Source organism: Halichoerus grypus, chromosome 8 (assembly GCF_964656455.1).
Source record: "Halichoerus grypus chromosome 8, mHalGry1.hap1.1, whole genome shotgun sequence".
Classification (NCBI taxonomy): Eukaryota; Metazoa; Chordata; class Mammalia; order Carnivora; family Phocidae; genus Halichoerus; species Halichoerus grypus.
In genome coordinates, this window is record NC_135719.1 from 91376378 (window position 1) to 91395926 (window position 19549).

At 37.3% G+C, this 19549-nt stretch overlaps 1 protein-coding gene across 5 annotated transcripts in view; it reads right to left on the bottom strand.

Moving 5' to 3' along the window:
- BAZ1A (bromodomain adjacent to zinc finger domain 1A) overlaps positions 1-19549 on the bottom strand; it is a 92657-nt gene that overhangs the window by 40512 nt on the left and 32596 nt on the right. For 4 of the 5 annotated variants that reach the window (XM_078053563.1, XM_078053561.1, XM_078053562.1 and 1 more), the window contains 3 exons: positions 17068-17211; positions 4960-5061; positions 2629-2716 (listed from right to left, as the gene is read on the bottom strand). In XM_078053563.1, coding sequence (XP_077909689.1) covers positions 2629-2716; positions 4960-5061; positions 17068-17211 — 334 coding nt within the window. Of the gene's footprint in view, positions 1-2628; positions 2717-4959; positions 5062-6285; positions 6377-17067; positions 17212-19549 lie in introns of those variants that run through there. The other variant, XM_078053564.1, reaches the window with a different exon arrangement.

Genomic DNA, 19549 nt, shown 5'->3' on the forward strand with positions numbered 1-19549 from the left:
CCGCTGAGCAAGGAGGCCCATGTGGGACTTGACACCAGGACTCTGGGATCATGACCTGAGCTGAAGGCAGCCACTTAACCAACTGACCAATCCAGAAGTCCCTGTTTTGTTTTGTTTTTTTTTGTTGTTGTTGTTTTTTAGTTTTAGGGGTAAAATATACTGATTCGTCAGTTGCAGATAACACCCAGTGCTCACTACATCAAGTGCCCTCTGTCATTCCTGTTCACCCAAGTACCCCACTCCCCACTCCTCTCCCCTCCAGCAACCCTCAGTTTGCTTCCAAGAGTTAAGAATCTCTTATGACTGGGGTGCCTGGGTGGCTCAGTCATTAAGCGTCTGCCTTTGGCTCAGGTCATGATCTGAGGGTCCTGGGATCGAGCCCCACATCGGGCTCCCTGCTCAGCAGGAAGCCTGCTTCTCCCTCTCCCACTCCCCCTGCTTGTGTTCCCTCTCTCGCTGTCTCTCTCTGTCATATAAATAAATAAAATCTTTAAAAAAAAAAGAATCTCTTATGATTTGTCTCCCTGCTTTCATCTTATTTTATTTTTCCTTCCCTTCCCCTATGTTCATCTGTTTTCTTTCTTAAATTCCACATATGAGTGAAATCATATATTTGTCTTTCTCTGACTTATTTCACTAGCATAATACCCTCTAGTTCCAACCACATCATTGCAAATGGCAAGATTTCTTCTTTTTTGATGGCTGAGTAATATTCCATTTTGTGTGTGTGTGTGTGTGTGTGTGTGTGTGTGTGTATGCATACCCACACCAATATTCTTTATCTAGTAATACACATTTTAGCTGGTTTACTTGATCTATTATTAATCAGCTTTATCAAAAAGATAAAAAACCACAATTCAAAGGAATGTCCCCCCATAAAATACCTAAGAATGCTTCAACAGTTTCTTAAATTCTAAAACTATTTCAAAATTATGTTTATATAATAATCTTTTTTGGTTTGCATTACTTTTCACTAATTTTGTATGGAATTTTCTATGTAAATAATCCATATATTTAACATTACAAGCCCACTGTATTAACCCAATAAATTTTTCTCAACCATTTCCTAACTGCTGAATATTTATATTTTCCCTGCAATTGGGGGTGATAAAGACTTTTTTTTTTAACTTAAAGACTTTATGTATCAAATGTATCAAATTTTAAAGTTGATCTGGCAAAAAGGAGAAATGCTGATAAATTCTTATCAAATTTCAACTCAGAATTTAAGTTCAGCAAAGTCAACCTCAGTTTTACCAGAAGTTGTGTGCTTTTAGGATAAATGCTAAATCCAAAAGAGTTTCAAAACTTGTTCACCTTTCATCCATGTCCAACTCTAAACTTTTTATTTTTGGCTAGCAATTCTGAAGATTATTTTTGGTCTAATAGCCAAGATCATCATTCTTTCTAAGAAAACATGCCATTTACAGAAGTATCTTTCAGAAAATGTATAAGAAAATAATGATACAAAAATTTAAATCATTAAACAAAACAAAAACACTTCAACTAGGAATTAAATTTTCTGTGTAATAATTGTATTCGTGGTAGAACATAACTTTTAACATTTAAAACTCAATCAGTTCCGGCCATTATAATAAATCAAGAATCTATTAAGATTTTATATTAAAATCTATTAAGATGGTTGTCAACTATCCCACATAAATAACGCCTGAATATACAGAATTGCCCTTTAAATATGAATATAAAGCATATGGGTGGTTTCTTCTCAAATATATATGCTCAAAAAAGGTCAAAATAGATTTTATTTTTTTTATTTTTTTAAAGATTTTATTTATTTATTTGACAGAGAGAGACACAAAGAGAGAGGGAACATAAGCAGGGAGAGTGGGAGAGGGAGAAGCAGGCGCCCCGCAGAGCAGGGAGCCTGATGCGGGGCTCGATCCCAGGACCCTGGGATCATGACCTGAGCCAAAGGCAGACGCTTAACGACTGAGCCACCCAGGCGCCCCCAAAATAGATTTTAATACATCAATTGTCAATGTTCCTTATTCATACACACATAACACAATAAACAAATACATCTTTGTGTTCTTGTAGTACTCCTAATAGCAGACTACACTCACCACATTGGGTATTAAACTTTATCCACTAATAATTTTTGTTATACTCTATGAGAAAAATGTTTACTATCACTTTAATATTTATTTATTAATTATTTTCTAAAGATTTTATTTATTTGTCAGAAATAGAGAGAGAGATTGAGAGAGAGCACAAGCAGGGGGAGCGGCAGGCAGAGGGACAAGGATCTATTTTAGCATTGTTCTTTGAATTTATTTTTGTGAGCCAGGACTCCACTTAGAAAAATACAGATGTTCCCTTCCCCTATAACATTTTCTTTTTCCAAGTTTTCCATCTCTTTTTACATGTCTTGGTTGATCTTTTTTACAAGGGGGAAAAAAAATGCAGTACCTGAGCCATCTAGCAATTCTAGCAATTGCAAAAATAGTATTTAAAATCCAATTAATAGAAAGATTACTAAAAACTGGCTCCAGATAAAAAGAGAACTATTTTCAACCAACTTTGACATAACATTTCTGCAATGTTTCAACTTTATAACACAACCTATCTCTTTTTCTTCCTTCCAATAAATAATTTCACTGTTCTGATTACCTTAATTTTAATGACTCCATCTTGTGGTTCACAGTGTTGCTTCAGAAAAAGCTTTAATTTATCACGAGAAAATAAGTGTTTTCTCCGACTGCCAGGGGAAAAAGGAGGAGAAAGAGTAAAGTGTTAGTATCAAAGAATTCAATTTGAACTCTATACTCTCTAAAAATCAATAACCTCAATTTCAAGCTTAGGAAAAGAAAGATATTTCCTTTTCCAATAGTATTTATGTATAAGTTATGAGAAACTTTATACATAAGTATTTATATGGAATGTTATAAGATCAACTTGAATGGATTTATTGTAAATGTCCATTACAAACATAGTATACACATTTGTTGCATAAGAATCACTTAGAAATCAAACCTCAAGGAAAACATACTACAGAGTAAACCTAATTTTAGAAAATTAGATGATCATTCCTAGAAATATCACCATTGAAATTCTTTAAAAAATTAAAATCAGGAGGCTACAAGATATCACATAACACTAAGTCAATATTCAAATGGATAATGTGAACATTCTTGAACATAGGTTGTTTCAATTTCTAAAATATTTTGTATTTAAACTTCGTATGGCAGCCAACAAATTCATGGGATTAAAATGAAAGAGAATTAGAATTAAGATTCCAAAAATATGCTATTTTTGATTCTCCCTTGCCCCCAAATTCAAAAACCACCACCACAATGGTAACAAACACCACCAAAAACAAATCAAAACAAAAAAAATACCCCTAAACACCCAAGTATTTCTGGAAAAGTTCTGGAAAGAAAGTAAATGTTTTAATTGAATTTATGTATTCCTTCCAAGAAAAGCCAAGTTAAAAGCTTCTAAGAGTGAATAAACAATAAAGGAGTTTCAAAGTAGTAGTCTCCTCAAAAATGTATATTCTTTTCTTAGAGAAAGGACTATATGAGAGAAAGGATTGGCTTACTGTGCTATCCCACCACCATACATAGAGTAGATGACAATAAGAAGGTTAATTATTTCTTGACTATTGAATAAATATACTAGTCCTCAAGAATTGTATTGTCCTACATAGCACCCACTAGCCTACTTATTAAAAAAAAAAGTTAAAAAAAGTGAATAATCTATGAGCATTATTTTGGGAATACTATTTTTCAGCATATAATAAAATGCAATACACTCCAGAGATCTTAAATTAATGATGGACCCCCAAGATCCAACCAAACAAAAAACTACACACACCCCCTCATAGTTATAGAAAGTAATATGTTATTATCACTTTTCTTTGGACTCATCAGTATATATGAGGCAAGAAGTATATGAGAGTAAGTAAAATCATTTTATTTTATTTTTTAAAGATTTTATTATTTATTTATTTATTTATTTGAGAGAGATAGAGAGAGAGCACAAGAGGGAAGAGCCACAGGCAGAGGGAGAGGGAGAAGCAGGCTCCCAGGGAGCCTGATGGGGAGCTCGATCCCAGGACCCTGGGATCATGACCTGAGCTGAAGTCAGACGCTTAGCTGACTGAGCCACCCAGGCACCCCAAATAAAAGCATTTTACATCAAATGAAATGCAAGATTGACTACTGGGTGGCAAGTTGATAGTTGGCTGATAACGTCAATTTACTTTCAGATGACTAAGGGCCTAACCTCAGCAGGCATCAAAAGGGACTGTCCTAAAATAGATCTGTGTAACCTAAAGTCAATTCCTTTAAATATTAACAACTCATTACCCCTCTTTTGATTAGGAATTAAACAGGAATTTATTTTTTTACTTAATTTTTTTAAAAAGATTTTATTTATTTACTTAGAGCATATGCGCGAGCAAGGGAGGGGCAGAGGGAGAGAGCGAGAATCCCAGGCAGACTCCATGCTGAGAACGGAGCCCGACTTGGGGCTCAATCTCTCGACCCTGAGATCACGACCTGAACTGAAATCAAGAATCAGACACTTAACTGACGGCACACCCAAGCACCCTTAAAACAGGAGTTTTTAAAGATACTAATTTGTTATTATTTAACTTTAAGGAATGGAAGAGACTGATCAGATGTCTGTATCTAATGAATAAAATATTACAAATGTGACATATTTGTAAGTACCATCAGACTTCTCAGCATTGAAAACTGAGTCCTCTCATGAGAAGTGCCTCATAAATAGGATCCTTTTTAATTTTTTAGACTGAAGACTCTTTGGGTTTTACTTACAAAGGGCTCATGGAGTCCATTAGGATTCACTTAATCAGTCTATAAGTGTACATTTATTTTAAAAAGGGAAGCAATCACATGCAACACTGTTCTATAGCAAATCTTAATTGAACACAATTATTCTATTTTAAACCAGCATAGATGAGATACCGAGTTTTACCTGATTTGTGTTGCTTTAACAATAGCACACTCATACAATTCTTTTTTAGTGGGTTGCACCTTGTACTTGAATAATAAGGGATCGACTGCATCTTTTTTCTTCCTAAAAAAGAGCAAAGACACAAATCAATTAATAATTTATTTGAAAATGTGAGATTTTATTTTATTTTTTTAACATTTTATTTATTTATTTGACAGAGAGAGACAGCGAGAGCAGGAACACAAGCAGGGGGAGTGGGAGAGCGAGAAGCAGGCTTCCCACCGAGCAGGAATCCGATGCAGGGCTCGATCCCAGGACCTTGGGATCATGACCTGAGCCAAAGGCAGATACTTAACAACTGAGCCACCCAGGCGCCCCTGAAAATGTGAGATTTTAAATAGAAATACAGTTTCTAAGAACGCACTGTAACAGAATCTAATGCATTTTTAGTTTAACTAGGATTTTATAAGTTACTGACATCCCTCTCCGTTCTATCAGCCAAAATAGTACAAAGCACTGTTTTATGTTAGGTAGGTATTTTACTCATTCAATAAATTTTCCTGTGTGAAGAAATTAACTGAAGATGAATAAGCACAAATAAAGTACCCAGTTTAGGTAAGATAAATTTGTAAACAAATAGCTCTTGGATTTGCTTTTAAGCTTTTTTCTTAATACTATGTAAAGCAAGAGCAAAAGTGGAGATAATGTAGTTTACCCTATTTTAAGAATTGGCAGAGGCTATACATTTAATCCTTGTCTCAACCAACTTCTCATCTTGTTTTTCCTTTGAGGATGCATTCATCCATCTGTCCAATAAATAGTTAAGAGACTACAATGTGCCAAAAACTAAACAATAAGGATTAAGTAGTGAACAAAACAGAAATACAGTGGGGAGATACAGGCAAGCAAACAAACAAAAATATACAACAGGGTAGGAGGTAAGTGCTATGAAAGGAATACAGTGCAGGGTGGAAGTACTCTATTTTATATAGTGACAATCCTGATAAACTGACGAGACAGGCCTGGTAAGAAGTTAACATTTAAGCAGAAATCTGAAAGAAAAGAGGGAGCAACTCACAAGAAAATCTTGGGGAAATGAGTTCAAAGGAAGAGAGAAAAGAGTGTGTAAAGGCCCTGAGGTGGAAATAGGCATGGCTTGCACGAGAAGCGGAATAAATAAGGAGAATAAAAAATCCAGTCAGAGGAAGGAGAAGGGCCAGATTATAGGCCATCAATATAAGGGTTTTGGATTTTACTCTGAAAAGACACTAGAGGATACTGAATACTGGGGAGATAATGATATAACTTACACTTCAGAAAGGTCACTCTGGCTGCCATGTAACTTACATTTCAGAAAGATCATGCTGGCTGCCAGACTGTGGGGCAAGAGTGCAAACAGGGACATCCATTAGAAAGCTAGTGCACTGAACCAAGTGAGAGCTGATGGCAGTTACAGACTACGGTGGTAGTGGTGGCAGTAGAGAGACAAGTGGTTGGATTCTTGAAAAGCTGCCTCTGTGAATGCAAGTGCATATATAACAGGGATGTAAATAAGGGTTATTGAGAAGAAAATGATACGAAAGGACGATAAAAGGGGCGCCTGGGTGCCTCAGTCGTTGGGCGTCTGCCTTCGGCTCAGGTCATGATCCCGGGGTCCTGGGATCGAGCCCCACATCGGGCTCCCTGTTCCTCGGGAAGCCTGCTTCTCCCTCTCCCACTCCCCCTGCTTGTGTTCCCTCTCTCTCTGTGTCTCTCTCTCTCTGTCAAATAAGTAAAATCTTAAAAAAAAAAAAAAAAAAAGGATGATAAAGGAAACATTTAGCAATGAGGGTCAGATATGGCCAAAGTGTGATAAGTATAGTACACACTGTATTTATAGAAATTCAACACGGAAGGGATGTATGAGACAATCACACAGAACTGAAGTATCTGGGGCGCCTGGGTGGCTCAGTCGGTTAAGCAACTGCCTTCAGCTCGGGTCATGGTCCCAGGGTCCTGGGATCAAGCCCTGCATCGGGCTCCCTGCTCGGCGGGGAGTCTGCTTCTCCCTCTCCCTCTGCCCCTGCTTGTGTTCCCTCTCTCGCTGGGTCTCTCTCTGTCAATTAAATAAATAAATAAATCTTAAAAAAAAACACAAAAAACTGAAGTATTTACCTTTAACAGCATTAACTTCCTAGTTGGAGCACCAAGGATCTTTACATTGAGACCCAGTATACACAGGAGATATATTTAATCCTTCAACCTGACTATATGGAATGCAGTCTAATACTTTCTATTCTATTAAAATTCATTATTAATTTCACAACCTACATGAGGCTATAACCTACAGTTTGAAAAGCACTGTCCCAAAAGAAGAGATCAAAGAGAGAAGTCTAAGTGTTCAGGGCGCCTGGGTGGCTCAGTCGTTAAAGTGTCTGCCTTCGGCTCAGGTCATGATCCTGGAGTCCCAGGATCTAGTCCCACATCGGGCTCCCTACTCAGTGGGGAGCCTGCTTCTCCCTCTCCCTGCCGCTCCCCCTGCTTGTGCTTGCTCCCTCTCTGTCAAATAAATAAATTAAAAAAAAAAGAGAGAGAGAGAAGTCTAAGTGTTCAGAGAGCAATACTGATGTGAGTTCCCAATAAAGGAATTTCTTGGAATGAAAACAGGGAAAAAGAAAAATGGGTTTTGATGAATCAACAGCAGTTGTTTAAGAACAGACTTGATTTTTTATCTTGATATCATTTTTTGAATTGGTGCTAACTTAGCAATTAATCACTACTATTTTATACATATAAGGGGTTGATCAAGTATAATATAGATTGCACTTAAAAGATTTACTACCAATTGCAGTATATTATTATATTTTAAGTCACAATTATAAATGCATAAATATATTTATATATTATTTGTTTATAGAAAACTTGTTTATGGACTTTATCTTAATGGATTTAAGGCTATAAAAATGTGATTTTTGTGTGTATATAAAACTATTTTTTGTTTTTTCCTGCTATATCATGAAATTCATTTCTGAAGATAAAACATAACAGAATTAAAATCATTTTTTCCAATCAGTGAAAATATTCTTATGGGGGTTTTGCTATAACTCTTACATAAATTCTATACAGGATAAAATCATAACTGGATTATTTCCAAGGAAGTACAGCTATTAGAGACCAACAGAAACTGCTTGTCATATGGATTCACCTATAACATAAGAATTAAAAGATAGTATTAAAAAGAAATCCCATTTTAATAATTTTTCTCCCTTGCTTCCTAAAGCCTAGGCCTAAATAGCTGGAATACTAAATTGAATGTAGTGATCTTAGCCATGACTGTGACTAAGAGACTGATTTTCTTAGTAACAAGTGTTACTAGATCTACACTGGCACATTAACATCAAATATTATATTTATAGAAATTAGATTGCAATTCCAATGATTTATTCACAAAATTTTATCACTTATTTATTTTATAAATACACCATATTTCAATATGCCTAGTTATATATACATTTTTTGGGGGGGGAGGGGCAGAGGGAGGAACTCCCAAGCAGGCTCTATTGCGGAGCCAGACATGGGGCTCAATCTCACAACCCTGAGGATCATGACCTGAACCAAAATCAAGAGTTGGACACTTAACTGACTGAGCCCACCCAGGCACCCCAATATGCCTAGTTATATATATAATTTAATTTCTACTTTTATTTTCTCATAATGGTAATTGTTTTTGTTGCTATCCCATGGACAATATTTGATACTAAAGAGGCAGTTAAAAATTTTTTCTATAGCAGTAAAATAGAAATGACAAAGGACCGAATAATTAAGCTTTCTGCATAAATAGTTACTTATGGTGTTTTGTTTGTTTTTGGAATTTAAAATGCTAAACTGACCTCTCATACATAAAATTTCATATATGAACTACAAATAGCAAAACAATTAGGTCTACTTCCTTAAAAGTAACACTCAGATTCCATAATCTTACTAATAATTAAGCAGGTTATCATTACAGCCAGATTACACTTCATGAAGGAAGTCAGCTGCATAGTATTTCACAATGGGGTACACAATACACTCTTCGAGGTTCCTAAAATAATTAGTTTTCCTTGTGCTCTTGCAAATTACCACCAGGATATAAGATGTTACCAAAAATGTATCCTTGTTCATGTACTACTTTTAGGTTAGGATAATATATTTGTGGTATTTTAAACTTTAAATAGCATCTGCCTAGAGGTGACTCCATAAAACTCTGATCCACTGTAAAGGATAAAAGCAGCCTGACCTTAAATTTTTATAGCCTTAAATCACAACAGCAGAGTATATTATTAACAAAGTGTTATTTACCTAAGAATCTGAGTTGCTACAAATACCATAGTTTCTTCTACAAATCCTAAAAGCATCTAGACACACTCACCTGTACTTGGCATACCTGAATCATACTGAAATCAGATGGTAAACTAGTGAATATTTTCAGGACTATTTCCGTCAGTACTGTCTATCAATTTAGTTAAATTTTCAGAGAATTTTCTGGATTGCAAATGAACTTCACTATTTGGCTCTTTCATTAAGAAAGGAAACTTGGGGGGGCGCCTGGGTGGCTCAGTCGTTAAGCGTCTGCCTTTGGCTCCGGTCATGATCCCAGGGTCCTGGGATCGAGCCCCACATCGGGCTCCCTGCTCCGTAGGAAGCCTGCTTCTCCCTCTCCCACTCCCCCTGCTTGTGTTCCCTCTCTCGCTGTGTCTCTCTCTCTCTGTCAAATAAACAAAATCTTAAAAAAAAAGAAAGAAAGAAAGGAAACTTGTGGGGTGCCTGGGTGGCTCAGTCAGTTAAGGGTCTGCCTTCGGCTTAGGTCATGATCTCAGGGTCTCGGGAACAATCCCAGCATCAGGCTCCTGCTCAGCAGGGAGCCTGCTTCTCCCTCTGCCCCTCCCCGAGCTCATGCTCTCTTGCACGCTCTCTCTTGCTCTCAAAGAAAGAAAGGAAACTTGTATCAAGTAGTTATACAAACTGTGATCTTAACAAGTGAGGATTTTCAAATATAAATTTTCTTTATATCTATTAGTAATTTTGGAGGGAAAGGAACAACAGCAGACATAAGTGTAACTACTTAACCCATTTTTTTTTTTTTTAAGATTTTGTTTATTTATTTTGACAGAGAGAGAGCAAGCACACACAAGCAGGGGGAGAAACAGAGGGAGAGGGAGAAGCAGGCTTTCCGCCGAGCAGGGAGCCCGATGTGGGGCTCGATCCCAGGACCCCGGGATCATGACCCCAGCCAAAGGCAGACGCCTAAACTGACTGAGCCACCCCTTACTTAACCTATTCTTGATGGGCAAACATAAGAGATGAGTAAAGAAAGGAACATCGAGAGCAGATACACAATATGTATATTTCAAAGAGTAAGACTACAGACAAAACCCTAAATCTCTTAACTTCAATTTTATATGATGCAAATTATCTTCTCTAAAATGTAGTCCAATCTTTTATTTAGTGTTATAAATACTAGCAAGTCAATTTTAAAAATAAAATTTGCTTGTACATACATAAAATAAATGAGTAATCCTAAATTTAAAGTATTCCTTATACAATCTACACAAAGTATCCTAGTGGTACAAAAATTAGCCTCATTTCATTCTTAAGTATATTTAGGGGGTGCCTGGGTGGCTCAGTCAGTTAAGCATCCGACTCTTGGTTTCGGCTCAGGTCATGATCTCGTCGTCGTGGGATTGAGCCCCGCGTCAGGCTCTGCACTCAGCGTGCAGCCTGCTTCAGATTCTCTCTCCCTCTCCATCCCACTTGTGCTCGCTCTCTCTCTCAAATAAATTTTAAAAAAAAGTATATTTAGATTGATATTCAAAAGCTCTGCCATAAATCCCATGGTAAATAGCTAGATAGGAGAAAATGACTTCATACATTACTCTAGAACTCCGTTCTGGCAAAGATATTGGAGAGTATTGCAAGAATGCTGAGATTCGGAGAGCACTAAAATGTCCAAGGCTGCTATGTCTATGACTTTGTCCATGGCTTTGTGATAAGAAGAGTAACAATTTTCTCATAGTCTGTTTCACAAACTTAGTTTAAGAAGCACATGTTTAGGAGGCGCCTGGGTGGCTTAGTCGGTTAGGCGGCTGCCTTCAGCCTCAGGTCATGATCCCAACGTCCTGGGATCAAGGCCCGTATCAGACTCCCTGCTCAGCGGGAAGCCTGCTTCTCCCTCTCCCACTCCCCCTGCTTGTGTTCCCTCTCTCTCAAATGAATAAATAAAATCTTAAAAAAAAAAAAAAAGCAGCAGCAGCACATGTTTAAGGTGTTAACACCCATCTTCAAAATAAATAAGTGACCTGCTTCCTAAAACCTTGACTGCTGCCCACCAACAAAAGCTGACCTACAAAGGTAAATACGTAGTTACTACTTAGTTCAATCAGATTCTGCAGTAAGTGTCCAGACTGATAAGTAAGCTAATAATATGTTGTTCTGAGGGAATGCAACTTTATAAAAAGTCAAGCCTTTAATTTCTTACTTCTACTGATGTAAAATTGACTTTGAAAAAAATAATCAATATGATCCCCCAAATGTATCAAAATATTCTATTTAAAAAATTCTGATGACCAGAATAAATAAAGAACTCTTATAACTGAACAAAAAGACAAATAACCCAATGTAAAAATTGAGATACCAGCCATCCCACTAGGATGGCTATAATCAAAAAACTCGAAAAACAGTAAGTGATGGTGAGAATGTGGACAAACTGGAATCCTTATATACTGATGGTAAGTATGTAAAATGGCGCAGTTGCTGTAAAAAGCAGTTTGGCAGTTCCTCAAAAAGTTAAACAATTGTCATATGACTCAGCAATTCTACTCCTTGGTACATAACCAAAAGAATTTAAAACAGGGACTTGAATAGGAGCCCATACATCAATATTCATTGCAGCATTATTCATAATAGCCAAAAGGTGAAAACTCGAGTGTCTATCAACAGATGAACGGATAAACAAAATGCGGTATATACATACAATGGAATATTCACCCATAAAAAGGAATGATTACAACAATTAGCCTCATGTTTCTAAAATAGACAGGTATATCAAAAAGCTCTATTGTAAATCTCAACATACTACAACATGGATGAACCTTGAAAAATAGTACTAAGTGAAATAAGCCACACACGAAAGGACAAATACAGTATGATTCCACTTATATGAAATACTTAGAGTACATAAATTCATAGAGACAGAATGCAGATTAGAGGTTACCAAGAGATGGAGGGGGGAAAATGTAGAATAATTACCTACCAGGTACAGAGTTTCTGTTTGGGGTAAAGAAAAGGTTTTGGGAATAGTGGCTATAGTGGTATGACACTGTGAATGCAATTAATGCCATTGAATTATACACTTAAAAGAGTTAAAACAGAAAATATTATATTATATATATTTTAACGCCCCCCCAACCCAGGAATGCTGGTGACCATTTTGAGCACCTAGGCTTAATTCTAAATATGCTGCCTTAGTATGTCTCACAGATATTATGAACTAGGTGATGCTGGAAAATTTTTCTAACTCTGAACTTCCATTTCTCCTCAGTGATAAAAGAATATGACCATCTACCCTTATAGAATGGTTCTGAGGAATAAAATAAATAAGAGAATATATGTGGGTGCTGTTATACAGCTCAACTAATGGAAAATACCCAATAAATAACTTCCATTCTCATCCCTTCAACCCACCTGCTGAAACATGAGAAACTCCAGATTAAGTTTTGTTGTCAGGGAACAACCTAGAAGAAGTAAATTTCTTACTCACTTAGGTTAGGGAATTAATAGAAATAACAGAACAAAGGTCCAAAGATGATTATGTTTCACTCTTCCTGGTATATTAGAATACAGTAGCATTCTACAAACAAGTAGGCATTTTATGATGTTGATGTATAGAGAAGGCTCAGATTCTTTGAGAATCACAAACAGGTTACAATATCTGTGAATAAAGTAATTAATTAGCTTTCTCACTTTTCCTATACCAAGTGTCTATCCCAAGTACTTATATTCATGGAATAAGGCACAACCTATTTAGGCAAGAAATTACGGGTCAAATTCAATAATACTCTGTGATAAGCTCGTTGTAAGTGGCAGAAGTGGAACTGATGGGAATTTATATTGCCACATATAACAGATAAAATATTTACTATTACTAGTTGGGATTATGAATTAATTGGCGTATTTGTACTCAAGGTAACAAATTAGCTACAAACTATGCATGTAGCTCATATTGAAATCTAAAAGGAAGAGAAAGGACATTAATGAGCTGAATAATAGAGTGCTGAACCTAAGAGTCTAGACAATCCTCATCTAAAGCACCTCACAGCATCTGTAAGAATTAGAAGATTAGGTTTAAAGTTACTACAAAATAAGGGCGCCTGGATGGCTCAGTCAGTTAAGTGTCTGCCTGCCTTCGGCTCAGGTCATGATCCCAGGGTCCTGGGATTGAGCCCCACGTCAGGCTCCCTGCTAGGAGCCTGCTTCTCCCTCTCCCTCTGCCTTTCCCCCGCTTGTGCTCTCCCACTGTGCTCTCTCTCTCAAATAAATAAATAAAATCTTTAAAAAATAAAAAGTTATGGGGCGCCTGGGTGGCTCAGTCGTTAAGCGTCTGCCTTCGGCTCAGGTCATGATCCCAGGGTCCTGGGATTGAGCCCCACATTGGGTTCTCTGCTCAGTGGGAAGACTGCTTCTCCCTCTCCCACTCCCCGTGCTTGTGTTCCCTCTCTTGCTGTCTCTCTCTCTGTCAAAATAAATAAATAAAATCTTTTAAAAATAAAAAAAAGGTTACTACAAAATAGCCTTAAATGGTAAATCACTTTAAAATGAAAAAATTTAGAAAAATAAATGTTTACTATATTTATTTTTTAAAAAGATTTTATTTATTTATTCATGAGAGACAGAGAAAGAGAGAGGCAGAGGGAGAAGCAGGCTTCCCGCTGAGCAAGGAGCCCGATGTGGGGCTTGATCCCAGGACCCTGGGATCATGACCTGAGCCGAAGGCAGATGCTTAACGACTGAGCCACCCAGACACCCCAATGCTTACCATATTTAAACATCAATTTAAATAATGTCTCTTATATACAAATCTATATTTAACCCTTCAAGACTCATACATAATTAACTCCATTTAAGGGATATAATCCTTCAGACACTCCAAACAAAACACATGAACTACTGTCAGAGCTGCTAATACTCAATAATTTTGCATCATAAACCCTATATTCAATGAGGGACACAAAACAAAAGACCTATAAATTTCTTTTTCTGCTTAATAAAGTAGCAACTCAAGAAAAAATGAGATATATCATACTGTGGAAAACAGTATGGAGGTCCCTCAAAAAATTAAAAATAGAAATACCATATGATCCAAATGAGATGTATCAAAAGACTTAATACATAGGACCATGTCATGCTTCATTCACTCACCTAGAAATCATTTTTGGTGTACTAGCTAGATGACCTTGTGCAATACCAATTAACATTTCTTTTTTTTTTTTTTTTAAAGATTTTATTTATTTATCTGACAGAGAGAGACACAGCGAGAGAGGGACCACAAGCCCCCCAATTAACATTTCTAAGGCTCAGGTTCTTCTTGTTAAATAAAGATAACAACACTCTTCCAGGAGTGACTAATTAGCACAATGCTTGGACAGCAAATGCTCAAATGCTAGTTATAGATACAATAGTTCAAGTTAGAAGTTGAATTACAAGGTTCTGAAGGACAGAATTTGATAGTTATTGATATTTCAGCTGCAAAGGACATAAAGGAAGTAGTTAAGAGTGGCCTCAGGGAGTTAATATCCATAATTTATAAAGAACCAATACAATTCAATGCCAATAAACTCCAAATAATCCAATTAAAAATGGGCAGAGGACCCGAACAGAAATTTTTCAAAAGAACACATACACATAGATGGCAAACAGACACATTAAAAAATGCTCAAGGGGTACCTGGGCGTCCAACTCTTGATCTTGGCTCAGGTCATGATCTCATGGGTATTGAGATCAAGCCCTGAGTCAGGCTCCCTGCTTGGCAGGGAGTTTGCTTGAGACTCTCTCACCTCTTTCTTTGTCCCTCCCCCCATTCGTGCACGCACACTCTCTCTAAAAATAAATAATTCTTTAAAAAAAAATGCTCAACATCTGGGGCTCCTGTGTGGCTCAGTTGGTTAAGCAGTCTGACTCTTCATCTCAGCTCAGGTCTTGATCTCACGGTCATGAGTTCAAGCCCCACGCTGGGCTCCACATTGGGCATGGAGCCTACTTAAAAAAAAATGCTTAACATCACTAATAAACAGGGAAATGCACCTATCAGGATGGCAAAAATAAAAAAGATAAGAAATAAGTGTTGGTGAGGATGTGGAGAAAAAAGAATTCTTGTGCACTATTTTTTTTTTTTTTTAAGATTTTTTATTTATTTGACAGAGAGAGACACAGCGAGAGAGGGAACACAAGCAGGGGGAGTGGGAGTGGGAGAGGGAGAAGCAGGCTTCCCACGGAGCAGGGAGCCCGATGCGGGGCTCGATCCCAGGACCCTGGGATCATGACCCGAGCCGAAGGCAGACGCTCAACAGCTGAGCCACCCAGGCGCCCCTCTTGTGCACTATTGATAAGAATGTTAACTGGTACAGCCACTGTGGAAAACAGTATGGAGGTTCCTCAAAAAATTAAAAACAGAAATACCATATGATCTAATAATTCCTGTATTGGATATCTGCCCAAAGGAAACAAAAACATAAATTAACAAAGATATATGCACCCCACCCCTATGTTTATTGCAGCATTATTTATGATTGCCAAGATATGGAAGCAACCCAAGTGTCCATCAATAGCAACTCAATTTATTCCATTGAATGAGTAAAGACACACACACACTGGAATTTAGGCAGCCATAAAAAAGATGAGATCTTGCCATTTGTGACAACATGGGTAGGACAAACACCATATGATTTCACTTGTATGTGGAATCTAAAAAACAAATGAATAAATAAACAAAAAGCAGAATCAGACCTAAGCACGGAGAACAAACTGATGGTCCGGGGGGGGGGGGGGGGGGGGAGATGGGCAAAATGGGTGAAGGGGAGTGGAAGATACAGCCTTCCGGCTATGGAATGAATAAGTAACAGGACTACAAAGGCACAGCATAGGGAATATAATCAATGGTACTGTAATAGCACTGTAGGGTGACAGATGATATCTATACTTGTGGTGAGCGTTAAGTATAGAGAGAGGTATTGAATCACTACGTCATATAGCATAAGTATAGAGAGATGTTGAATCACTATGTCTTTTTTTTTTTTTTTTAAAGTAAGCTTTACGCCCAATGTGGGGCTTGAACTCACGACGCCGAGATCAAGAGTCATATGCTCTACACACTGAGCCAACCAGGAACCCTGAATTGCTATGTTTTAAATCTGAAACTAATATAACACTGTGTGCCAACTATGCTCAAAAAAAAAAAAAAGAGCAGCCTCAGGTTAGGTTTCTGATTAGATTATTATGGTACTGTTCACTGACAACAGGGAAGAAAAAGACACAAGACAGACTGGAAAAAGCATTTTTAATTTTGAGATGCCGAAAAGGCAGAGAGGGAACAGAATGGAGCAATAAAGATTTAGATAGTTGTGGAGAACAGACGGAGTGGGGCTAAAGCATGTAAGAAGACTTTTAATCAGTTGAAGACTTAGCTGAGATTTTAAATTTACCTGTAGACAATGCCAATCTACATGGGCTTGTGTGATTTTTCTCCAGGAGCACTCAGCTGACCCAGGCTGTCAACTGACTGAATTGCAGAAGGTTAGTTTCTCTACCATATGCACCATAAAGTGATTAAGTATAATAATTAAAGTACAGAATTAATTTTCCCAAGTAAACCAAATTGGAATGTTTAAGTGTAACTGAATGAGGTGAACTTCAATTGCTCCTACGCAGCTGACTAGAGTTAACTAGGTACTTTCAATTTTGCAAATTCTAACACGTGTTGTTGAACCACATCACTTAGATGGATTTTACACTCTATGATTACAAAGGAAAAAGGGAAGGATTAAAGAGAAAATTATTTCAATAGGGTATCATTAGCCAATCTGATATACATTTTAAAAATTAATAAAAATCACTTACCCATTTTGAAAGGAACTGTTTTGTGTTTCTGAATCATCACTATCACTGATGATAATAGTTTCTCCATCGACACTGCTGACATGTCCATTAGCAAAGCCATTTTGATGTGATGGAGGGAGGACTTCCAAAATCCTACACTGTAACCTGAAAGAAAATGATACATTGAAAAACGCAAATTATTTGATATTTATAATCAAGCATTTCAGAACAATCTAATTATTCTGAACAACTGAAAAGATATTTTGTTTTGTAGAAACCATGACTCATTGATGTAACCAAATTAATAGAAAATCTGTAACATCAAATTTAAGCAAAGGTTAGCTACAACTTAAAATAATACAAAGGTCAATTTATCAAGATTCTTAGCAATTATATTCCTTTTTTTTTAAAGATTTTATTTTATTATTTATTTGTCAGAGAGAGAGAGAGAGAGGCAGGCAGGAAGAGGGAGAAGCAGGCTCCCGTTGAGCAGGGAGCCCGATGTGGGACTCGATCCTAACCCCTGGGATCATGACCTGAGCTGAAGGCAGAAACTCGACTGACTGAGCCACGTAGGTGTCCCAGCAATTATATTCTTTTTTTTTTTTAAGATTTTTTATTTATTTATCTGAGAGAGAGAATGGGAGACAGAGAGCATGAGAGGGGGAGGATCAGAGGGAGAAGCAGACTCCCTGCTGAGCAGGGAGTCCGATGCGGGACTCGATCCCGGGACTCCAGGATCATGACCTGAGCTGAAGGCAGTCGCTTAACCAACTGAGCCACCCAGGCGCCCCAGCAATTATATTCTTAACTAAAGTTACTGCTTAGAAAATCAAATACTGGCATAATATGTCATTATACAGACTGGATCTTATAGTTTTTCAAAGCATCCAACATTTTAAATTCTGAAATTTTCCTGATCATAACCTTTTTTATTCTCACTGTAGCTTTTGTTGGCATTTTTGATCTCTATAAAATTTCCTATTCACTAGTTCTATTGCCTCTATTTTTTTAAATTAACATATAATGTTATTATTGGTTTCAGAGGTACAGGTCTGTGATTCACCAGTCTTATATAATATCCAGTGCTCATTACATCACATGCCCTCCTTAATGTCCATCACCCAGTTACCCCATCCCTTTACCCCCCTCCCCTCTAGCAACCCTCAGTTTGTTTCCTATAGTTAAGAGTCTCTTATGGTTTGTCTCCCTCTCTGGTTTCCTATTGTTTTATTTTTTCCTCTCTTTCCCTATGATCCTCTCTTTTGTTTCTTAGGTTCCACATATCAGTGAGATCATATAATTGTCTTTCTCTGATTGACTTACTTCGCTTAGCATAATACCCTCTAGTTCCATCCATGTTGCTGCAAATGGCAAGATTTCATTTTTTGATGGCTGAGTAGTATTCCATTGTATACATATATACCACTTCTTCTTTATCCATTCCTCTGTTGATGGACATCTGGGCTCTTTCCATAGTTTGGCTATCGTGGACATTGCTGCTATAAACACTGGGGAGCAGGTTCCTCTTCGGATCACTACATTTGTATCTCTGGGGTAAATACCCAGTAGTGTAATTGCTGGGTCATAGGGTAGCTCTATTTTCAACTTTTTGAGGAAGCTTCATACTATTTTCCAGAGTGCTGCACCAGCTTGCATTCCCACCAACAGTGTAGGAGGGTTCCCCTTTCTCCACATCCTCACCAACATCTGTTGTTTCCTGACTTGTTCGTTTAGACATTCTGACTGGTGTGAGGTGGTATTGCATTGTGGTTTTGATTTGGATTTCCCTGATGCCAAGTGATGCTGAGCATTTTTTTCATGTGTCTCTTGGCCATTTGGATGTCTTCTTTGGAGAAATGTCTGTTCATTTCTTTTGCCCATTTCTTTATTGCCTCTAGTTTGAGTTCCTTAACCTCTGCCCACTCTATCTGGATTTTATGGGCTGCAACTTCAGACATATTCACCACAACTGAAATATTTCTCTATCCCATTTTTACTATGCCAATTTGCAATAATTAAAATGTAGTATATCTACAATGGAATATTATTCAACACAAAAATTAAAATGAAGTATAGATGAACTCTGAACACATTATGCTAAATGAAATAAACCAGAAATAAAAGGCCACATAGTATACGATTCCATTCATAGGGAATATTCAGAATAGGCAAATCCATAGACAGAAAGTGGATAATCGGTTGCCGGGATCTTGGGGGCAGAGAAGAGAAGAGGGGAAGAGAAAACAACTCTTAGGCAATCCTGGGGGAGGTTTTATTAACTAAGAATATCTTAAGTATATATACACCTACATTTACCAATGGGGTAAATCCCTTTTCTCTGAGAAAAAGTGGTTCAAGATTAGACAATTAGCTATTTATCATTCATTTGGTCATCCTACGTACCATAAACACGTTTTGATATATCGTGGGCATTCATAAAACTGCCTATCTAGTCACCATCCCCATTCTCCTAGGAACTTCATTCTTCCCATACCCCACC